Consider the following 24,865-nt stretch of genomic DNA (forward strand, 5'->3'; position numbering starts at 1 on the left):
AACTGGCTGCACACCTCAGTCCCAGAGTCTGGAGATCCTCGGTAGCAGAGAGATACGAGGCACAGACCAGTGTCACCAGCCTCCTGTGGAGGTTTCCCGCCAGGGGGGTGAGACCAGAGGCCTCTCCGGGCTTCAGCTTCTCCCCACTGTAAGCCATGGTCTGTGCAGCTGGGCTGGGGCTGGAGAACAGCAAAGCGCTGTCTTATCAGGCTGGACTCCCCCAAGAGCAGTATTTTCACACAACCCCTCACCCCCCAGGGAGCAAGTGACTCAACAGAACTGTTTTCTTGGTTTCAAATGAGTCTGAGGAGGGGAAATCAGTTAATAGCAGCCGTCTGTGATGGACTGATCACAAAGCTGTGTCTTTCTAATCCTCCATACAAATCAAAAGGAGGGGAATCCCCAGGGCCCCGGCGTGCACATGAATAGAAAGCACCATCAAATGACAAAAACACCTAAAAAGGTCAGCAGAAACTCAGGGGGCTGCTGGAAATTCACCTCGCCTGCCTGTCTGTGGGGCTCAGTGGGCAGCCAGGGAGTTGGCTGAGACAAACAAACCACGCAAAAGCCGACTGGGCCACCGGAAACGCACGGGGCCGTGGCAGGGCGGTTTCTTCCACGTCCGTGAACCTCAGGGTCATCCGACGGCTGGCCTTGTTCCTCTCCAAGTCCCGGCTGCCAGAGACCTTTCCGGTCCGCGCTGCCCGAGCCACTGCACGCGGTTGCTGAGGCCACTGAAGCTGCTGTGAGCGCACAGCGCAGCTCCCCAGTGTGCGAGCCGTTTCCTGCCCCGACAGGATGCCGCGGGGTAGGGTGAAGGTGGAAACAGCACCCCAGCCCGCTGTCTGTGGCCTCCTTACCACTGTCGTTCCACCTGAGCCCCGGAACCGACACGTGCTAACCTCAGCCCCATGGGCGTGGAACAGCCTGCCCGCAGTGGAAGGAGCTCTTCTCGCCTACGTCCGGCTCAGTAGTTGCTGGCCCAGGGTTTCCACTCCGTCCCCTGCGTGTGCACCCCGGAGAAGTAGGCCGGGGAGAAAGCCACTCTGCCGTGCCACAGCGTTCTGCTGTGTTTATGTTAGCCAAATGGCAGGTGCAGTCCTACCTCAGTGCATTGCCTCTGAACTCAGCCGCCTGGGCAATGGCTAACACGAGGTGGGAGGGGTGTTATTGTCCATTCCTTTGTGACTGAGTCTGTGCAAAGCTGTGGGGATTCTCTTCCTCCATCTGCGTTGCCTGGTGCTGGGTCAGTGTCTTCTTGAGGGACCTGTACTGGGCAGAGGGTTTCTCTAGCTGTGCCTGTGAATTGCACAGTGGAACCTACCAAAGGGATTTTTTTTCCTCCAGGTCCATAAGAGGAGGTGTGAATTTTATGAAGATTTCTCCCTCATTCTTTCTCTTTTCCCCCCTCTCTAACTGCACCACTGCCAATTAGTTCTGTGTAGCATTTCTTAAGGCCTGAATGATTAGAATCAAAGATAATGGATAAGCACAACACCGGGACCAATTGAAATGTGTAACATTTTTTTTCATAGCAGCCTGCCACATTTATAGTCATCACACATTCACTTTCTTCACGTTTTCTGTGGACTTAACACTTTTAGGTACAGAGAGGCCAGGGGCATTTCGCAGCATTGCACAGCAGGTGAGTGACAGAGCCAGGAATAAAAGGCAGCTCCCAACTCCCACGGCAGTGCCTTCTTTAAGCCAAAATGAAGTTTGATCCTTTTACCACAAATATTTCAAAAGGAAAATCCCCCACAGCCTTTCAGACTTTCCCAGAAAACAGTTGTCACGCAGACCTTCGCGATGGAAATAGCAGGCTGCAATCCTAGAACCTTATCAGGTCCTTATTCTCCAGCTGACAGTTGATATTCTCTGGGCTGAAGCTAATGAAGAATTACTTTCCCCATAATGAAATGATTTCTAATTTTCCAGAGCTTGGCAAAACTAAGCCCGTGAATAGTAAAACCAGATTTCTGATGCTCAAACCCCAAAATATTTGGTCTGATTTCTCACAACCAGTATTGGAGATCACTTTTCAAAGCTGCAAGTGACGGGAAGGGAGTTGTCAGGGGAGTTGCAAGGGCGACTCTCTAGATCCACTTTTGGGGGGGACATACCCTGGTTCCCTTCCACTCTTCTTATCCTTCTCCCTCTGCCTCTCACCCTTCCTCACCCCCACCCCCTTCCCTCTTTCTCCAGCTCCTACCACAGCAGACGGGTTGGGGACGACACCGTCATGGTTGGAAAGCAAGAGGAGAGTTTGGTGAAAACCACTCCAGGGCCTTTCTCTCAGGCCTTGGTGATGAAAGGACTCAATGAACCTCAACAGTTTCTCACAGGAAAATTCCGGCCTCTGTCTCCTTACAAGCAAGACATTGAGCAGCCCTTAATGGAGCAGGATTAAAATTCAGGATTTCTGACTTATCCATGGCCTCTGCTTGGATAGAAAGACTAGGTCACGGTCATAGCTGTCGATCAGAATCATTTTAGATACCCAAGGTCACATTGTTCAAAAGTGCACTTTAAGCTGATAGACTATTAATGCAAAAAGAGAGAAAATGAACGATGCCTCTGGAGTCCGTGAACTTCAGAGCCCTGTCACTTAGGGAGCGTGAGGGTTAGCGGCAGGTGGCTGTTTGTGGGCAGTCAGCCCCCGAGGTCCCTGTCTGTCCTTCAGATGCTGCCTCTGGCTGCCCAGGTTGTGCAGCGGGCGGCCTGTTTACTTGGGAGCTGTATCAGGACAATCACTGCATCTAGCCCCACATGCCCAGTCAAACTGATTTTGAAACTTCTCTGATTCTCTGTGTTAGATTGTGGCAGATTTCTGGCAAGGAGTGGGTGGGAGGAGGAAACGGGTGTTTTTATGGGCAGAGAAATGTCCCTGAGATGCCTGAGGTTGCCTTGTGATTCCTCTAGCCTAGCCTAGCCCTAAAACTGGGCTGCACATTGACAGGAGTTCATGAAAAGTTTTCGTTTCCAAGCCTCCGGTGGGCCTGGTGAGTGACAAGCCACATGCATCTGAGGGCACTGAAAATCCACCAAAAAGATGGGCAGAATTTGACTAGGATTGCCTCCAATGCTTGGCACTTTTATAGAGGCTGAAGCTATTTCCCGGTTTGACTTACGGGCATTTATGAGTGTCAGAGTCCAGAAGGACTCTTGTCCTAAGATTGGGCTTGTTACCGTGTAGCATTTTGATGATCTTTTCGTGTATTCTTGGACCTTGTTTTTGAGACGTGGACATCAAGGCCTGCAGAGCTCACCTGTCCATGGGTCTGGGCTGGGAGTTCTCCCCCCTCTCTGCCCAGTGCTGCCTGAGGAGGGAGAGTGGGCAGGGAGGCCTGCACATCCCTATTCTGAGCGATTATTAACTATTGATCTCAGACAAGTGATTCTAGTTCATGCTATGGAAGGTGTGGATTACACAGAAAGCGGAATGAGGACATGTTCGTGGGTCCTTAAAAAAATCTTCCTTGTCAACATTGAGTTGTCTTGCTTACCATAAATATCTCTTCTGTGGAGCAAACAGGGCCAGGTGGCCCATTCCAACCTATTCTGCCCCCAGCTGAGCACAAACTCCCTCTTTTCTGTCACCTTCCAAAAGTCGAATAAAAGGAGCTTCCTCCCTTAGAGACTGGGCCTTTGGGCCTGGCAGTCCCCCACTCTGATTGCTCCAGGGCTGTCCCATTTTCTCTCCTGTCCACAGAGGGTTGAATATGCCAAAGAGCTATTCATGGAGGCCCCAGCAAAGATACTCCCAAATACTTCATTGTAGGGTGGATCAGACTAGACAGATATGTGGCCCCATAAGGCAGAATGTATGCTGGACCAGGAGCAGGAGGTGTGAGTAGGTTGTGGATATAGCCTAGATATAGTCTGGCTATAGCATAGCTGAGGAAAGATGGGTCCCCATTAGACACAGAGACTAGTGGAGAGTCAGGCTCCATCGGTTAGTAGACTCTAGCTTACCAGCCCCTGACACTCAGGGCTGATGGTTCTGCTGACCAGCGTACTCTGCTCCTACCCTCTTCTCTCCACGTACTTGCTCTCTTAAGCTATCTTTTTGATAGTTAGCAGAAATGAGTCACATATTTTTGTCTGTTTGTGTGTTGGTTGGTTTTTCATCCCTCCTCCTTCTGACCAAATGTCATTCATTCCCACCCACCCATCTGCCTTACTAGGTCATTTGGTCTTTAACTGGTTCCTGTCTCTTCATTTCTTTTCTCTAGCTGATGATACATATATTGGTTATTTATGAATCTGTACTCTGAAATTTCTTCTTTAGAGAGCTTCATGGTTCTAAACTGAATATAGATGTTATACTGCTCAATATAGAAGGGTGGAGTAGGATGCATTTAGAGAACCTAGGAGATGAAAGGGAAAACTTGGAACCCAGGGGCATGGTCTTGGAAAGGAGAAGTCTCCCCTCATCCCCCGTTCGCCTTTGGAGGGGAATTCTGAAAATGAGATTCAAGGGCTCTGTGGCACGATACGAGAGGCTCTTTGCTATTGAAGTGTACCTGCAGCATCCTACAGCCAAGAGAGCAGCGCAAGGAGGCCCTAGGGTGAATGGCCCCTCACATAGAAAGTTGAGTGGAGACAATTGTTACTCTACTTACCAGGCTTCTTACTGACCCCAGTAGGTGGATGTACTCTTCTTCCTGAGGAGTAAACTAAGTTGGATTCCATCTCTTCTTGGATTCAGACATAATCATAACTATTGAAAAGAATATTTTTCCCCTTAGTCCAAGAGTCCACTCTAGCCTTTCGATTTGTCGTAGGTGGTAGTGTGTGTGTGAGGTGGGGGTGGAGGAGGGTATTGTATGTTTCAAATAAGCCATACTTTTAGAGAAATGGAAAAAATGGCAGGTGCAATTTCAATTAAATTTTTGTTGCTTTTGGAATATATCAATAGCAAATATTTCTTCTTTGTCAGCAGTGGGCTGTATGCTGTACAAAAAGGAGGTCAGGCAAGGTACAGATCGGCAAAGAATAATTAAAGACACAATGGGGCTGACTTTTAGTAAGCATTTTCCATTGGCCAGGCATGCAAAGGACATTATACACATTACCCAGTTTAATCCTAGAAACCCCGTGAGTTAAGTATCATCACGCCCAGAGAGGTTATGAACTTGCCCAATGTCACACAGCTAGTAATTGGTAGAACCCTGGATCTGAACTCAGGTCTGTCTGACTCCAAAGCCCTCACCCTAATCACTGTGCAAACTCCTCTTGCACAAACTTGGTACCAAGCAAGAGAGGTTCCGATATTTCCAAGGGTGTCAAAGCAGCAGGAAAGCCCCTTAAAGTGTTAGTCAGAACTCGTCGCCAGAAACCAGATAGTGTTAAGACTGTTGATAATTTGCAGTAGAATTTTATAAGTTAAAGACTGTAGTTTTCAAGTGTCCAGGTTGCCTCAGAGGCCAGCACATCTATCGGCTTCTGCCCAAGTCGTGATTATTTGCCATCAATACTATTTGGAGATGTTTCCATTCTGTCATTTTTCTGTACTCAGATTTAGAAAAACACAAGTCAGTAAGATGGTGCGATTAGCAACTCCCCGAGTTCAGTTGCTTGTACCTTCAGTGATATGGATTTCGGAGGCATAATGAAATGGAGAGGATTATTAGCAAAACCACTTAGGAGCTTATTCTCTTGCCGTTGGGGAGTGAAAATGTTTTCTTTTCCATCTACTCTTCCATTGGGAGTGGAACTGAGAGCAGTTATCTTTTGAGGTGCATCTGTAGAGTAGTATGGTTTTAGACTGTGAAGGGAATCATTTTAGTAGTTATGTGCAATAAAACCATATCTCAGTACAAGTTTCCACTATAGGACCCATGAAATAATAAAAGTGAGAAACAGTGGTCTGAATATTTTAGCAAGTGCCTTATCTTTTAACATACAAGTTTCTAAAGAACACATACAGTGCCTTTACATCTTTATTTTTTCCTCTGTATATGATGACATGCTTTGCAAGGTAGGTATTCAATAAATTTTTATCTTATTACACTTAGTATATCATTAGAGTGCTATTTATTATCACCAAGCCATCTTTTGGAAGAACCCCTTTAAAAATAGAACTTACATATTTAGATCTCTCAGAAGTTCCTCATTGTTCTTTTTACTGGGACAGACAGATTTCACTGGTAGGTAAAGCACATGGTATTTTCAGACCAATGTCAGGATCTTATTGGTCTTGCTTAAATGATTACTATCTTTTCTTACTGAGAATTTTACACAAATTATTTTAATTACATAAAACTTAGAACCCATATTGGTAGAAATGATCAAGTACTAAAGTGTATCCTGATGTAGAAAATTGTGATGGAGTGTTTTAGGCAATATACTAACTCACTCATCTATACAGCATCATTTCATTCTGAAGGAAATAATGACAACAGTGGCTTCTATTTATTGAATATTACTCTGTGACAGACACTATATTAAGTACCTTACATGGATTATCTCATTTAATTCTCAAAACAATTCTATAAGATAGATGTTTTTTTTACCTATGAACAAACAGAGCTCCAAGGTTTAAGTACTTTTTCTAAGATTCACAGGGCCAGAGTCGGCATTTGAACCCAGTTTTAATGAACTCCAAAGCCCATATCCTATATTATAAAGATACAAATTATCACAATCCCTAATTCATGCTCCCGAATATGAATATTTGTTTCTTATAAGAGCAGACTGTTATTTGACCATTTCCAGCCATTTTAATTGAAGACATATCATATGTGGTTCTTACTGGTCCAAATGAAAAGTAGCAACATAAAAGAGTATGAGCGATAGGATTAGCAAGTTCTCAGTGGGATGCTGCAATAGCTGAGCTTCGCTGTAAAGTAGTGGAGACCCATGAGCCTAGCTGACACACAAAGACCTTGGGGAGCTTGTCTTTGGTAATAGAGGCCTTCATTTCTTCACTTGACCTTGCCATCATGCTCCCGTCTCAGCCCTCAATTAAGCTGCCATTGGCATAGGATTTATAACGTGTCACTGGCCATTCAAGAGACAGCAGCAGAGGTGTGGCTGAAAAGCTGAACAATAAAGAATGGAATTGATTTTCATTTCTGTTCAAATCAGGAAGATAACAAAACCGTAACTGACCCCGGGACAGAACAAGACAGCCCAGCTAGGTGCAAATTTCAGGGACTAAATGCCTAGTAACCTTTGCAGAAGGTCCATTTTCTCTGACAGACCAAGATGCTCATGGTTTCTTTCTGTCCAAACCTTGGGAAACGATCAGTTATTGGTGATGTCGAACTTTTCCAGGAGAGAATCTGTATCTCATTTTTCCTGTTCATTTCTAAACAATAGAGTAAATTTTATAAGTGAGAATTTTTAAGGAAAATAACAGGTTTTCTTTTTTTTTTTTTTTTAACTGAACCAATAGTATGGCCATAGACCACATGAATGAGGTAATTTTAGAGTCTTTTCTAGGAATTTTGAATGTTATGAACTTTATTTTGCATGGGTAGGATGATATTAGTTTGTGTTTTAAATAAATAGTGAGACTGGACTTCTTTTGTTAGACTATAATTAATTCAAAAGAATAGTGTTCTTCCTTTAGGGATGAATCTTATTTTAATTTCATAAATTTGGAAATAAAACTCTGACTTTTGATTTAACAAGGGAAGAAGCCACAGGTACCCTAATTTTAAATTATTGCTTTTATTCAGCACTAGTAACTAGGGTTGTGGATATAATCTTAAAAATGAAAGTTTAATAAAATGTGTATGCTGGTGTATTAATCTTCTGGTTAGCCTTCTATCATTCAGTCCCAACTTCCTCAGCATTGAGGAAGAATTGATTATGGTTTATGCTCTGAAAGACAGCCCGTTTCCTGTGTTGTGAATGACCTGTGGCTTTGCCAGACATACTGGCCTGCAGATAAAACTGATTAAAGTCAGCAAGGGGGTTTTCCTACCTGTGTACTTATCAGTCTTCCCCCAAGCCACAGTCTGCCTTTTGAGAGCTCTAATAATTAATTTGGTCTTCTCTCTTCTCCCTTTTCCCCCACCTTCTCCCTGTCTGTTCACAGGTTATCTTGACGAATCAAATTACAACCCATCTGAGTGGAGCCCTAGCTTCTCAGGCAGACCTGGTGTCTCCAGCTGATGACTTGTCCCTGTCTGAAGGTAAGGGATCTGTCCTAGAGGGGCTGAAACTTGACACTGACCTCCAGCCCCACAACCTCTCTGCTCCTGGGAGAGCCCAGAGATCAGCTCGCAGGCCCTGGCCAGTGAACCCAGCCAGAGCCCGGCGATGTAGGCTTGGCCACCTCTCCTGGCATCTGATCCCTTATATTTGGAGAGTCTCTTGCTCTGTTACTGTAAGTGAGCTTCCTTTGCCACCCGAGTGAGTCATCTTAATGGATGGGCCTCCATCACCTCCACCTTGAGGCTGGTCACTCCTCTGTAGTTGCTTTGGGTCCTTGGTGTGAGGGCTGGTGACCCTGCTAACTGACTGTTTTTTGAGACTAATGCTGAAAGGTTGGCTTTACCAGTGGTCCCGCAGCAATTTAGCCTTTTCTCATGCTGGGTACTTTTAGTCCTGGTAAAAGTAAACACCAATGTGATGTGCTGGGGATGTGGCATTCCCTGTCAGCTTTACAGAAAGATTAAGAGAAATGCTCCATGCTGGTAAATCTGCAAAATTTTCTCCACCTTCCCATGCTAGCAAAGGTCAGGCCAGCTACAGTTTACATAGCGAGGGGAATCACACCTCTGAGCCAGTGGGTGGTTTCTAGTTTTAGTCAAAGCTCTTACTTGACATTTCTGAGTTCTGCTAGTTGTACTCTTTCAGGGCAGAATGCTGTGGGCCTGTGTGTATGTGCGTAGCTGTCCCAGGCTCCTCTGCACTTTCTTTTTCTGAGAATTATTCGTGATGGACTATGTGGGACTTCCAGGCCTCACAAGGCTCCCGACTGCCCAGGTGATCTCCATGGATTGGCCTCAGTTTATGGTCCCCCAAATACAAGGACTATACCCCTGCTTCTCAGTGGTGTTTTTTAGAGTGAAAACTAATTATTTATTTAAAGCAGTAGTAAAATGCACTCGGTACCCTGCTTCCACATCAGTGATGCATTATCGCACCCCCATCACCTGGACTTAGAAGCCTGAATCATTTCATAACCCTCCCCCCTTATATTCTTTTCACCATCAAGTCCATGTAGTTCTTCCTTCCAAATATATCTCTCCCATCCCTTCTTTTTTTACAATTTGAATTGTGATCAGCTGACTCATTCAACTTATAATTGGATTATTTTAATAAAATTCCAATATGTCTTTCCAACTGCAAACTGCCATTTCCATTCTGCCGCTATCAAGTGGAACTTACTGCTTGGGCTGTGTTTTCTTTGTCACTCTCCTACCGAGAAATCTGTGTTTTGAGAATGGGCTAAAATCAATATGCTGATTTTGAAATATTCAGGACTTTGTGATTTGTCAGCTGAAAGTCGGCCAGAGTGGAAGTATTTACACCATGGAAATCAGCAACTGCTAAAAATCAGGTTATTTTTCTTTTCTTTTGCATGAATCTGTTTCCAAAACACCACGAGATAAAGTCAGTACTTCTTAACACTTCGCAGTCTGGTCTCTCCTTCCTGTTCAACCTGCACTGACATTTACTTGGCTCCTGTGCCAAGTGTGTGAACTTACTGCTCACTGTTCCCTCCCCCCCACCACCCTTCCACCCCCCGGGCCTCTGCTGGGACAGCCCACCCGATCTTGAACAGCATTTCCCTTTTTCACTTCTACCTCTGCTTCTCTTCCCAGATCCTCCCACTCCTTCGAGGGTTACAGACCACCTCTTCCACAAAACCTCCTCGTCTGTCCCAGTAGGCATGGCTCTCACTCTCTGTTCCTCCTCTGTGGTCCCTCTATCTGCTCCACTATATAAAGAAAAGGTCTAGAAAATTTAATTTAACTTTTCATGGTTTCCCGACTAGATTGGCAGATATTTTAAGGACACAGACTATCTTGTATTCTTTTTGTCTCCATGCTGTGCCTGAGTGACTAGCAAAGTTCTAGGCACATTTAGGCAGTAAGTAAATGCTGAATGAATACCCCAGTTAATACTTTGTAAAAATAGTAACCATGAGAATCACATAAGGCACCTATGAGTATCATGAAAAATTGTTGTAATAATTTCACACGCCACAGACACACACCGCACACATTTATTCAGCTCTGAGGAAAAGAAAGTATCTTGTTTCTTTATTTGAAAACCAGTAAGTAAGAGTACTTTGCTTTGTCTTGGCTTCCTGGTTTATCTTAAACAAAGAAGAGTCGGTGAAACAGATAACAAAGGAAATTGCTTTGGGGCTCCAGTGTAACCGCTTCAAGAAAACAGTAACAAAGCAGTAACGTGGTATTTGTGGCAAAGGAAGGGTTACCAGCTCATTCTTAGACAACTTTTTCTTATTATGGAATCCGAGGGAGGATGGAAACAATTCATTTTTTTAGGTCTTTATAGGTCATTTTTTAGGTCTTTTACTTGCATAGCTGAGCAGGTGAAGAGGCTATGGAAATATTTTTTCCTAGAGTCTATACTGAAATTCCTTACCAGTGAATTAAAATGAATAGATTTCTTACAATATTTATACCTATTTAAATGCATTACAGTGTCCCTTAATGTTACTGTGATTCATATGGATAAATGGCTTTGTTGTTGTTTCAGGCATTTGTGGTTTCATTAGCTTGGTGATCTTGAGCAGGTCTTTTAATCACTTTGGCCTCAGTTTTTTTCTGTTAAATGACAAGTGAGATGAGTATAAGGTTGCCAGAAGTCTTTTCTAGCTCTAACATTGGACGATCATACTGTGGGTCTGAAGATCAGGAGCATTCACTAGGTGATGGGTATTGAAAAGCCTGATTTTTCAGACTGGGAAGAATGACCTTGTTGTCCTAGATTAGGCATCATAGGAAAGATCTTCAGAAATCTTAGCATTGATACCTTTGGCATGCCTACAGTAGCCTCCTCTCCCTATTGCTCTCTCTTTCTCTCTAAACTCCCTGGTCAACTTGTCTGTCTGTCGCTTGCTCTCTCTGCCTTTCTTCCACACAAACGTGTGCACAAGAGGTGTGTGCAAACCAGTGCAAGTGGGAAACACCCCGATTAGGGAGCTCAAGGTCCCCCCTGACCTGTAATGGATTTCAGCTGCAGAACAGAGGGAACTGCTTAAAAGGCACTCCCTTGCAAATAGTTGGTGAGAACCAGCGGCCAGTGGGCAGCCAGCCACAAAATGATCCGAGGTGACCTGAGAGAAGTACCCAGCAGGGGCTGGTTCGGGAAATGAAGTCCCTTCTGCTCTGACACAGAACAGGGAATGCAAGTGACCTGGCCCAACTGAGAGATCTCTTCTATCCCAGTGATCCCTACTATTAATATCTGCCAGCTGCAGGCCCAGAGCATCCCCCTGCTGAGATCAAAAGGACCCCTATCTTGGCTGGAACAAGGTCATCTGCACAGGGCTGTAAACAGGCCGGCTGGCTCAGGGACCTCTGTAGGGGAGGAGAAGTCAGGAGAGGGGAGGTGCTCTCTCACGCTCCTTTAATCTCCCCGGACCAGCTGTTGCCTCCCAGTGTTTGTAAAGTTGAGAGTTCTTTGTTTTTGTGTTGCTTTTTCTCCCTTATTAAATGTGTGGCTAGGTTGTTGCTTGGATTATGTAGACCCATGTCCACTGCTTGGGCCCACTGTATGATTCTCTGCATTGAGGTTTCATTCCCCTGTTGAGTTATCCAGCTCCCAGGTGGGAGAGCCGCAGAGAGAGACATGGAGCCCGAAGGCCAAGGACTTTTCCCAATGTCACTCCTGTTGCATGGTTTTGTGCCTGGAGAAGGATGAGAGGACAAGTTGAATTTTCTCTATTTAGTTAAATAACTTCTATACGTACCGTGTGCTTATCAATTTTTAGCCTGCCTTTCACAAATGTTATTTCATTCAGTTGTGAGAATGGAACTTTCAAGACTTATGCAAATCGATCAAAATTATACTGTGAACCTAAGGGCAGAAATCAGGATTTTCGTTCTTATAATCTACATTGTTCTCAAGCTGGCACTGTGAGTGAAAGTATTTTCTTTCCAGTGTTTTGTTTCATTGACAGAAACTCAGGCATCTAGGTTGTTACAGAGGTCAGTGACTGGCTATTAACTAGGTTATCGTGATGGCTATTGATTAGGTTATTATGTTGGTAACTGACTAGGTTATCATGACTGTTCTGGCCAAGGACATGTTTCTCAGATGCCCTTGCCAGTTCTTCCTGGTGGTCAGCGAAGATACTAAGAATGATTGGGAATGTCCCCTTTGCCTATAGTGATTAGTAAAGAAAGGATCTAGCAGTCCAGCTGCCCTAAGACATCACATTTTATTCTGAAGTCACCTGAGATTGGACCAGAAGGACTGGCTGGACCCCTGTTCAACAAGCACAGTTGGTAGGTGAGATGGACATGCAGTGACAGCAGGGCCTGTGTAAGACTGAAGCTCTGCTCAGCATAGGCTGCTAGCTTTTCCCCTCTGATGATTTAATGAGATAGCATTACTTCAGTGTGGCGACACAGCCCACTTCAGCAACCCCAGAGGCTTCGTGGAAAGGAAGCATCATCAGGCTGCCATCCTGGCATTCCCAGCATCTGGCATGTTAGTGTTCTTCTATCTGCAGTCATAGGTTTTGATAGATAATAGCACTTAAAAACTAAAAATGGCCCAGCTGGCATGGCTCAGTGGTTGAGCATCGACCTATAAACCAGGAGGTCATGGTTTAATTCCTGGTCAGGGCACATGCCCGGATTTCAGGCTCGATCCCCAGTGTGGGGCGTGCAAGAGGCAGCTGATCAATGATTTTCTCATCGTTGATGTTTCTGTCTCTCTCTTCCTCTCCCTTCCTCTCTGAAATCAATAAAAATATATTTAAAACAAAACAAAACCTAAAAATGAAAAGTGCATGGATGGGTCGAGGAAAAAACACAAGAGAAAAGGCAGTACTTAATAGAACCAAGAGTGGTTTCTAATTTTTGTACAGGAAGCCTTTTTATTTCAGTTGAATTGATGACTTATTTCATGTGCAAGAGAAAGTATTTTAGGATTCATTCTCCCCAAGAAACCATCCTTGCAAAAAGCTGGAGTCCACTTGAAAGAGTATATGCAAGTACGTGGCTTGTGTCTCCTCTAAAATAAATTCACCAAGGAGGAACAGCCCAGAACAGTTGGGGCGAACCAGGGACTCATGGTTGTGAGAGAAGCCGACTTCAAAGCATGGTATGAATTTTCAAGTTTTATTTCCACTCTTGCTTTCCAGCTGGATCTGCTCTGGATTTACTGCAGGATGTTTGAAAATGTGGCTCCCTGCTAATCTCAGACAGTTGCTATGATCAATGGTTTCTTTCATTTCCGATAAAAAACACTGGTGTTTCTGCTTAAATTGTGTGTACTTTCAGCTTTATTATTGTAGTCGTAATTTATTGTCCAGCATTACCCAAATTTGTAATCCATTAACCACAGACTTTGGGGTGGGTTGGTCAAGTTAGCAGAACTCTCTCCACACTTGGGCTCCAAGGCCCTCCACAGCCCAGTCCCAAACTAAACGTTCACTGGTGTGGGCAGACCAGGTACAAATGGGTATGGGTGGAGCCGCCTGAAAAGTCCACCTCTCAGGGCTCTGGTGCAGGGTGGCTATAATTAGTGCTTTGAAAACATAAAGTATCACCATGTGACTGCAAGGTTAATATTAACAACTGTGATCAACATTGTTAACATTCGCATTTCTATAGCATTTTAAAATGTCCTAAAATGATGAATCACTTAATCCACCTCAAACCACCAAAGCATGAAGGAGACTTGCTCAAAAGCCACACAGTGAGTGAGAGGTGGTGGTGCCGGGAGCAGAAGTCAGAGCCCCTCCCATGAAAGCCTAGATTTGGACACTGCTGCCCCTTAGGAGTGAGTTTTAGATAAAAATGTCCAAGTATCCTGGTGGCCTTTCCATTTTTGATTCCAAAGCCACAGACATATATCAATACAAACAACTTACTTCCAGCAACTGTTCAGATGCCATGAAAGGCCTAATTTATAGAAAAAGATTAGAAGCACCAAAAACATTTGGTGTTTAGCTAAAGAAAGCCTAAATATTATGTGAGTTGGGTGGTAGTGGCTAGAGTTGAGAGGGATTGGGCCCAGTCTACAAACATCTATAATTCTCAAGAGGGAGAGGAACTCGGGGGTTTTCAGCAGGGACCAAGGGGTAATAGCACCACGGCCTAGGGGTCAAATGAGAGAGGGAACACTGAAGTCAACCACCAGGAAGTACTTCCTGGTCAGGAGCCCTGTTTTGCTAGTGACAGTTTGCCAAAGAGAGACACGTGTGAAGCAGGATCAAATGAAATGGGAGCCAGAGTATTCTTCGGGAAAGTCTTTGAAATGGTTCATGGGAGGCTGGGCTAGATTTTTGAAAGTATTTTCCCCTTACCCCTCTTTACTCTTTAGAATTTAGAGGTTAATTTCTCCGGTGTTAATTTCTCAGATGCAAATGTTCATGTTACTCTCAGGGTCATGAAGGCAGAAAGGATGAGAACACCAAAGCCAATTTTGTTAATTGCTTCAACCACAGAGATGATGGGGCCAAAATCCCAGAGAGTGGGATGCCAAGAGGTGGTGTGATCCCAACGAGCTTCAAGGTGGAAGGATTCTCTTGTTGACCATCATTAAAGAGACTTCTATACCAGATACGAGAGAGCAGAGATCATAAAGAGAGGCTGGTTCCTAGGAGTGGTGCCCAGGCGGTAACTTAGTTTGTGCTGTAATGTAGCATGCACTTTTGATGTTTACTAGGATTTGGGGAGGATAGTAGCAAGGTCTGCCAAGGTGGTCTGTCCAAGGACAGTCCAGCTGAGTTCTGACCTAGGTTTGGATCTCTCTGACGGCATTTCTTTTCTTCGTGTTTCTGATAAGCTACTCAATAAATATCAGCTGGATTAAACTGTATTTCATTTTGTCATACTGACATGTCCTGTTTATTAGCTGCATTCCTGCATATATTAGCATAGTTTTAGAGTTATGGTTCCTCAGAATTTTTTTTGGCTGGATGAAGAAACCTTCAAGTGCCTTTCATGTGTTGTGGACCCGTACCATATGCACTATGTTAATGTGACAGGAAATCCAGAAATTGACAAGATGTGGGCCCTGCCCTCACGATGTTTACAGTGGAATTTGAGAATAATTCTAAAGGAGAACAATATTAAGGAGAATGTGTGTACTGCCTTCAGACAGTATGGCATGAACCAGAGGCTCCAGGAGTTAGGAAGAGGGGATCTTCCAGCTGAGGCAAATCTGAAGGGTTCAGGGAGGAAGATGTAAGAGTTAGGCCTGGGGGAGGGATATGGTTTCAATAGGCAGAGAAGAGTGAAGATCAGGGAATGCTATCAATAAAGACTTAAGTTCAAAATGGGCCCCTCTTCTCTCCCATCATTCTCCCCCTCTCAAAATCTGTTCCAGCCACACAGCCTCCTCTCTTGTTCCTCAAACTCACCCAAGTGTTTCTGCCTCCGGCCTTTTGCATCTGCTATTCCCACTGACCACAGCACTTGTGATCTTCCTGTGTCCTGCTCCCTTACTCGTCGGTCTCACTCCAGTCTCCTCTCCTCAGAGAGGTCTTCCTTCATCCCTTTAAGACACAACCTCTATCCCTATCCCATCCTCCTCTACCTCCTAACCCAGCTTTATTTTTCTTGATTGCCCTTATCACTGTCTGCCCTGTATTAGAAATTAGAAATAAATTAGAAATTTATTTGTTTGTGGGTTTATTGTCTGCTTCTTTTGTTTTCACATAATCTCCTAAAGGGCAGACACTTTGTCTTGATCACTTTTGTAGCCCCTAGTTCCTGGAGGGTATTCAATAAATATGGGATCTAAGTTGCAGGGAAATGCAGGGTACGTTGGGAAGGGAGCAACAAATGGCAAACATAGGGAGGTCATGAGCAATAAATCTAGGAGTAGATTGGGACCAGACTTTTGAATATCAGACCGAATTTAGACTTTATGCTAAAGTGATCCTATCTATGCACTCTGAAGGGTGTCTGGATGAGATGTGTGCAACAGCTTAGGGGTGGGGGACTGAGGTAAGGAGACAATGAACTCATCAAGTATTTAGGAAAATGGGCCACCCATTATGCACCAGGAACTGTACATGGTGCTGAGGATACAGAGATGACATTCTAGATAGATCTATCATTACCATTATTCATGTTTCTGATAAGCTACTCAATAAATATGGTGGCAAAACCATAGTCCTTTGAAGCACTGCCAATGATAGATCTATCATTACCAAAGACATGGTGGCAAAACCATAGTCCTTTGAAGCACTGCCAATCATTCCCTATGACTGGGCGTGCAGGGGCCACCTAGGAGAATGGCGTAGGGTTAGGCTTGAGAAGTAGGCAGTGTGGAGCATGGACATCTGGCATGCCATGTTAGGGAGCTTATGGTTTTTTTCTGAAGCCCCTGTGAGAAGAATATGAGGATAATCCATTGGCAGCACATCATTTCCTTGATCAACATGATTGATGAGGCTTATTCGACTGGCGAGGAATGTTTCTCTTTCCTCCCTTATAGTTCCATGTGCATCCCTTCCAAATCCACATGCTCAATCAAAGAAGACGGATGGCTCCCCAGAGAGAGTAGGCTGTTCTTCAGTCAAGGATATGGAGTGATTGTGTTTCCCCACCAGAACCTTTATTCCCGGGGTTCTCAAGCCTTTGCGTGCAGCTGAGTCACCTGGAGGGGTTATTAACACACACACTGCTGGACTCCCACTCCCAAGTTTCAGTCAGCTGAGCAGATATTATTGTACGTTTGCTCAGAGCATCTGTATACCTCTGTTGATCCCTCCAGTCATGTCCATTCTCAACATTCTCCCTTTTTTCCAGATCAAATTTTCAACATTATCTACCTATTCCTGGTCCATGCCTTCAAGCCAATATACTGGATTTAAGGGAAAAATTTGAAAACATTTTCTTTCCAGTCCCAGATAACTATCTGGCTACTTTTTTGATCTGATTTTCTTTATACCCACAGTCAGCCCCAGAGTTTCTCTTCAGGGGAGAGTTTTCTTCTGTTAATCTGGAATCCACTACCTACTCTAAACAATTATTATCTGATGAGATATGAGGCCTAAACTTACCTGTGCACGTCACCTCTTATCCGGAGACATACGACAGGCAAACTAGCACAGATTATACCCCAGGATCAGCCTTTATTCACCACTGCTCAGGACAAGATAAGCCAGAGAAGCTAAGAAGGCGCCGGATAACTGAAATACTTGCATTGGAGAGCTCTAGATTTGAAGTGACATCTTCTCCAGAATGTATGATGTTCTTGCAAAATTACTCCCTACCATCAGCAGAGAGTCTGATTTTTATGGATTAAATGTAAGTGTATGTGTGATGTTGATTCTCTTAAACATGCTTCTACGCCATGGCCCATAAGAAAACCTGTTTCCTGGGAGAGTTACTTCCAGCCACAGAAGGGTGATGATATCTTTGTGGGCCAGGGACTTGTTTTGTTTTTAAATATAGTATAGAGATGAAAGAAGCTAGAAAAGTACCAAAATAAATTGCTCCTGAGTTGAATAAGAAGGAGAACACGCCCCCAAGAGAGCTGTAGACCAGAAATAGATTAAATAATTGAAATCTTTAAGATATAGCCCAGGAAACAAACATCAGTGACTAAGGGGCTGCCAGAGCCCAAGGGAGGATCCAAGGTTCCGGGCAGGAAGAACCCCCTTGTTCCTTCAGGGACCAAACTGGAACCAAGAGAAATAGCTTATACTTTGATGTTAGTACAGAATTAAGGTAAATTAACAAAAAAAGGAATCCTGTCTTATAGTCATTAGAATATAAGTTCCTTGAGGACAAGAATCTTTGTCTCCTTTGTTCACTGTTGGATTCCCAGAGCCTAAAATAATGTCTGGTAATTATAGTTACTCAATGAATGAGGCACCTATAGCTACAAGGTAGGGCAATCAAAGAGTTATTTAAAGTTTTAGACCTGTATTCACCTAAGAGAAGCATGAAACTGATGTATCATGTATGCCCCAAAGTTCCTTCAAGGTGCAGTCAGCCTTAACTATGTGCCTGCACTGACTGTGATGAACAACAGTGGGCAGCTCAGGGAAAGTGTCAGAACGAAGAGACCAGGAGCCCAAATGCTGAGCTTTGGAAGGAGAAATCTCCTACGTTCACACAAGAGTGGTGACTGGAGTCGTTTAGTCTGATTTACAGTGAGGAGATTTATTAGGTACCGACTCTCCACTAGGTCCGGTGCTAGGGCAGATGCTCAGGATACAGAGACAAATGCTCCAGCCCCTGCTCTTTGGGAAACTCAGTCAGATGGTGGTGGGAATCACTATGGACAAGAATACCAAGTGTGTAATGATGGCTCTAGGTTCAGATATTGCTGGGGAAGCACAGGAGTCTTGTTTGGGGATGGGAGCTCTCTAAGAAGGCTTTTTAAAAGGAAGGAGACACTTGAGCTGGATGTTGAAGGATCAGTAGCAGTTCCCCAGTGGAGAAAGAGGAGGGAAAGGTGCTCCTGGTGAAAGGAAAAGGCCATGTCATGGACTAGAGGTGGGTGTGATGGAGACCTTTGGGAGGTCCACTGTAGCTGACATGGAAGGGAGTGCTGCGAGGATGGTCTGCAGAGATAGGCAGGGGCCAGACTGTGAAAGGTCTTACCCAGCAAGCTAGTCAGTGTGAATTCTTCCCTGAGGAAGATGGGGAGCCTCTGGAACGGGAAGGTGATAGGACCATTTTGTCCTTCCAGGTGAATTCTCAGGCAGCAATGAACAGGATAGAGGGGATGGAGATGGAACTAGGGAACTTGGATGTGGATCTCTTTTGGGGGGAGTCACTTTTGCGTGGGGCTTTCCCTAGATTTCTTAAGGCAGTGGGAACTTTACAATCAGCTTTTCCCATTCTAAAGTCTGGTGGCCAGGTCTGGCTTGGATTTCTGCCTCATCAACCTGGGAGGAAGCTCTTTGGTACCCTAGGCCTCTGAGTAGCATCGGATGAGCCCGTGATGTATCAAGGTGCCTCCCAGTTCGAAAGGGCTCTCTGTACTTCTTTGCTGGGTGGTGAGAGAAAATATCAAGTGATTTAAAGTACTAAACAGCACTATGGAAATAAGTACATTTTTATGTTCCTTTTGCTAGTGATTATAATAACATTAAGTGCCTATTATGTGTCAGGCACTATACTACGCATGAAAAATTCCAACAACCTTTGTGGGGTTCAGTCATTACCTCCATTCTACAAACAAAGAAACTGAAGCACAGAGTGTTCACATAACTTACTGATGATCCTCTACTTACTGATTAGCTGGGATTTAAACCTGGAGGGTCTGGCTCAGAGTCCACCACGCTCTTGACCAGCACGCTACACTCAGCTCTACAAGACAATAATGCAATGACTGTATTTGTGTCCTTGCCGGGCTGAGAGGGTGTCATGCTTCAATGTGATAATTGTGGTCATTTCTTTGTATTCACCCTGAAATCTCTTTACAGACAGACATTAAGGAAACTGTGTTTGAACAGCAGACAAGGCTCTGCATCTGGAATTAGGAGACCTGTGTTCAAGCGCTGGCCCTGCCACGAAGGTAGCTGTTATTTTGAACAAGTCCCTTAATTTCTCTGGCCTCAGTCCCTCAACCCACAGACATAGGGGGCACATCAGCTGATGCTCCTTAAAAGGCAAATTGAAGAGTTTTAAGCTTCAGACAGACTTCTCGGTTTTCCTTTTAAAGATGAACAAAGCAAACCCCAGGCTAGACCAACCCCTCTCTGAGCATTTAGGCGCATCCCTTTGTCACTGTTACTACATTGGTTATCTAGAGCAGCAGTCTGCACATTTTTTGAATCTAAGACCCATTGTTTTTGGGGCATGGAAAAGTAAAACTGCTATCTGTAAAATATAGTGCTCCTACGCTGTTCAGTTATATAAGACACAGCAGAAGTAGAGGTTTTTTGGGTTTTTTTTAATGAGATGGGCTCTGAGATTTTTCCCCACATCCCAGTGAGTCATCACACGTATGCCTGTCAGTGATGTCAGGGGGAAGTTAAAATTTCTCCCTGCCTGGTGTTCATTGCAGAGCTCTTTACCACCCCAAGAATAATGAGGCTGGACCCCACACTTAAGCCTTGGCCTCAGTCTTGCAATTTTTCATACACCCAGCTGTGGAGCATCTATAACAGTGATGGCGAACCTATGACACGCGTGTCAGAGGTGACACGCGAACTCATTTTTTGGGTTGATTTTTCTTTGTTAAATGGCATTTAAATATCTAAAATAAATATCAAAAATATAAGTCTTGGTTTTACTATGGTTGCAAATATCAAAAAAAATTTCTATATGTGACACGGCATCAGAGTTAAGTTAGGGTTTTTCAAAATGCTGACACGCCGAGCTCAAAAGGTTCGCCATCACTGATCTATAATGTGAAAAGCTGGGTGTTCACGGGGAACAAGAATGGCATCATGCTTGGCCTCTGCTCTTTAGAACATAAAGGCTGATTCTGATTTGTGTCATCCATACCTGGCTGGAACCCTCGATTCCCTGCATACTGTCCTGCAGCTAAACCTTACATCCCAACTGGCTGCATCTCACTCCAGTGGATTGGACATGAAAAGAGAGGGAAATAAGGGAAGGCTAGAATAGGAGGCCCCACACATGAAACAGTTAAAGTCACTCTGTAGCACACTCCTGTGAATTCCCAGAACGAGGGGCCCATTTTTAACATCAGAGGCTCTCCAGGAAAGAAGAGAACGTGTGATCTTTTGGTGGCTTGAGCTACTATTTTAGGATATCAGAGCCAAGCGAGGGTGGGCTCCCTGATCAGCCTGTCCTGAGTCACGGGGTATGGTGAGCTCTGGATATCCGCCAACAGACACCCTCTATCACTGGTTAGACCCACTCGTAAAGTGGCAGGCAATAAATCAGCCCACGTTTCACTGAGAACTGGCCAGGCTGGCCCGGGGAGCTCGCTGTCGTTTAGCACCTGCGGTGGGCAACTGTTTTTCTTGGCCAGCTGTTTAATGAGCACCGAGTCAGATAAACTGCGCTTGGCTTCTATGCTCTCTCCAGACACAAACAATTAAGCACATCCTGCTGGAATGGTTGTGTTGGGGAACCTGGCTTTCCTGGGCTGATCATCTGGTTTTCCTGCCCCTCGGGGCTAGAGTTTGGAGAAGTTATTGAAGCAACCTTGAGAAAGCTGTTAACCCTTAAAAGTTAGCTTTTTATCACCAAATATATTCACAAATGGTTTGCAGGCGAAGCCTTACTAACTATGGCAGTTTTAAAGATCAAAATCATGATTTTATTAATTTCACCCTCTACTCAGGGTTGGCTTAGAGAAGTAGGAGATTGTAATGTATGGATCCTTTTCTGGTTTTGTAACCAACTTGCACTCCCAAGTTGGGGTAAAAACATTGCCTTCTTAGTCTATTCATCTATGACCCGGGGTAAAGTTGCCCCTGTCTCTGGTGAAATTCATGAATAAAACCTCACCTAGCTGGGTTTCAGATTCTGTAAGAGATCACTTTTCTTCAATGCATACATCAGCTAAGACTAGCATGACTGATTCTAGGCATGAATTGCAACAAGCCCAAGCTGAACACTTCTCCCAGAACAAGTCATCCAAAAGTGGTAGGGGTGACCCAGGATGGCCTTTGACTAGCTGGCATCGGAACCATGATGGGCAAGGAGGAACTATAACCTTGATCTCTCGGCCTACTGATCAACGTTCTTGCAATTCTAAGAGTACCTGGAGTTTGCGATAAGTGTGTATTTGGGAAACCTTTGAAAACACGCACCGTAGCAATGCTGTTTATTTGGGAGGATGCACTTACATGTCCTTGATGACCGAAGGGAGATCCAGTGGGAAGGGCCTGGTGGAGAAAGAGCGAGCGAGCAAGCGCGTGTGTTACTCACTGGAGGACAGATTGTGGTGTGCCTGGTAGTGAATTGCCTCATCAGGAAAGGCATCTAGAAAGGCGAGGAGACCCATGAGAAAGGAGGTGACTTCTGTTGACAAGTCACCATTGTTCAGACCCAGTGGGGCGGAGAAAGGAAACCCAGAAACCTACATGACAGCCTCTCTTGGACTGGCCGAAAATATGGATTTTTTTCCCCTCACTGGAATTTGACAGGGTCAGTTCACGTCTGGGTTTTCAGCACTTAATACAGGGCCCTTTTGTCCTGGGAGGCGGCTGGACTGGTTTTTCCTCCAGGCAGGTGCACAGAGGGCGTTTATTGTAGCCTGAAACACAAACACCAAGCCCCTAGGCCCCGCTCCCCACACTCTCCAGCGTGGCTCAAGGAAATAAAGTGAACAATGTCTCTTGCAACAGGCGAGCACTGTAAATGCCACTCCTGAATGAAATATTTCTTAAAACTTTGTATCCGTAACTCGATCACCTCTTAAAACTTAATTATATGTCAGGGAAAAGGAAGCCATTGGCTCCTCCAGCTGTCCAGGTTGAACAAGAGCGCACAATGGGGCATATCCGATTCGCGGCCTTACTTAGGTAATCAGATTAATATCTCCTGAATTGAATTCACCCTTTTGATACGGAGTCTTTCAGCTGCCTTGTTTCACATCTCAAATTCTGACAAAGCTGTGCGGCCTTTGAGTAATTTCCCCGAAATCTATATGCGGGGAAGCCTGCGCTCTTTCGAGCACTTTTTGGGACTTGTACCAATTAAATCTGTTTCTGGCACACTTTTAATGGCATACTTTCCCCTGAGTCAACAACTGCTCCAAAACCTGAGGTCATTTGTTTAATTTAAAAGCAAAGGTTATGAAACAACCATCTCAGGCTTCACCAGCCAAGGCCCTGTGGCTTTGAAAGTGGTGATGAGACAGGGGAAAGGCTCATAAAGTGGATTTCTTACACACAAAATAAATTAATTACTGTGTTTCTGTTCAATCAGTACGAAGCCAGGTCTGTCCACACCCTCCCTGCCAACCTCGCTGTCCCTCGCTCTTCAAACACATCCTCCTCTCCTGGGGCTGTCACCCTCCTGGTTGAAGTTCACCCTTTTGCTGTTGTTTTGGCAAAACAAACATCTGGACTGGATTTTTGTCAGCTGGAGTTGAGAGAGAACTGTAAATGATGCCATGATTTTTTTTTCATCCTTATTAAATTTATTTATAGCCAGTCTAAAGCCAGGAAACATATTTTCAAGTGGCTAGAGCCCTTGATTGGAGGTTTTAGACGAACATACAAGGGATGGTATCCTTTCTCCACTGCTATTTGTAAATAATATCAAGGGTAGAGTTACATAATTCCTCATTTTGGTGTGTTGTTTTTTTCTTTCCTGAAGGACCCTTCATTAGGACATTTTGTGCGTCAGAATTCTTCCATTGTAAAGGCTTATCTGATATGCTTTGTTTTCTGTCAGTGAGAGAAAGGGGAATGTCACTGCTATTTCTGAAAAGCTGCAAGAATGACAGTGAGTTTCTGGTTGTCTGAGACATGAACCAGTGGCTTGGGCATTTCCTTTTGCCAAAGCACACAGCTTGGATCTTGTTCCTACCTTTCCCACTTAACAGCCTCTAAAATCTGAAAGCTGCCAAGTCTTAAAGAATCTCATTCATTTTCTCATTATTTAAGATAATAAAAAGCTCCACAAGGGGCTGACTAAAATAATTTATAAAATTCTTTGCCGTGCCCTTAGACCTTATTAAATAACAATGCCTTAGGGTTTATATAATCAGTTAAGAAACAAAACCTTCTGGAGGAGGCTGTGTCCGGCGATGATTTTTTGAGGGCCCTTCCAGTTCTATGATTTGAGATGATTCTTTGATTTTTTTTCACTGTTATTTAAAAAGAAAGAGAAAAAGAAGGAAGGAAGAAAAGGAAGAGAGAGGGGGAAATAAATAAATAAATAAATAAATAAATAAATAAATAAATGGGGGTATGGAGGGGGAAGCTGCTTGGGAATGAGGTTTGCTACCCACACGCATTTTCTTCTCCAGAGAAGATACTGTTCTACTTCCTGCCACCCAGGTCAGTCTTCCTCAGTCTGAACAATGGAGCTTCATGTTCTCCATCTTGCTAAGGGTTAGGCTCCAGGTGTTGTGAAAGTAAATTGAAACCAAATGCACTTTCTATTGGAAGAGCTGCCATTGATCTCAGCTCATAGACAATACTAAGAGGGAAGGCACTTATAAACAGAGGGAAGGAATCCTTGCTGTCGTATCGTAACACCAGTCACTTCACTGTTAGACCCGGGAACACATCTTTGACACAGCATCACTGCACTTCATGATGTGCCTGTGTCACCTGAAGACTGGTGTTCCATTCTTAGAAATGTTAACACATTATTTAGTGAATGATCGCGGTAATGGACGGGGAAAGCCATTCTTACAGCCAGACCCTTCATTAACTAAGAGGGCATAGAAGATAAGGTCTCATGTTCTCCACCGAGAAAGGCAGCTGTTTCCCCTTCCTGGTAGTAAGGCAGCGTTTGAGGCACCGTGGCCTCACCAAATGTGGGTGTATGCTGCCCATTTTCCAGTTATTACAGTTAAAGCCAAGTCCATGGCACGGATACTGGCAGTGAAGTGAGCCACAGTGAGGTCATTCCTCATCACTAGCATCATGATTGTGAGCTCTGGCTCAGAAAATGGCAGGCCCAAGGTAAAGAACATTTATTTTAAAGCTGGGAGAAAGGAGAGAGAGAGAGGAGAGAGAGAGAGAGAGAGAGAGAGAGAGAGAGAGAGAGAGAGAAGAGGAGAGAGGAGAGAGGAGAGAGGGAGAGAGGGGAGGGAGAGAGAGAGAGAGAGAGAGAGAGAGAGAGAGAGA

At 44.4% G+C, this 24,865-nt stretch overlaps 1 protein-coding gene across 1 annotated transcript in view; it reads left to right on the forward strand.

Annotated features, from left to right (window-relative positions):
• Positions 1–24,865, forward strand: part of RAD51B (RAD51 paralog B) — a 539,221-nt gene that overhangs the window by 350,193 nt on the left and 164,163 nt on the right. The window contains exon 8 of the mRNA XM_005877928.2: positions 8,051–8,147. Coding sequence (XP_005877990.1) covers positions 8,051–8,147 — 97 coding nt within the window. The remainder of the gene's footprint in view (positions 1–8,050; positions 8,148–24,865) is intronic.

The sequence above is a fragment of the Myotis brandtii genome, unplaced genomic scaffold (assembly GCF_000412655.1).
Source record: "Myotis brandtii unplaced genomic scaffold, ASM41265v1 scaffold536, whole genome shotgun sequence".
In the NCBI taxonomy this organism is placed as follows: domain Eukaryota; kingdom Metazoa; phylum Chordata; class Mammalia; order Chiroptera; family Vespertilionidae; genus Myotis; species Myotis brandtii.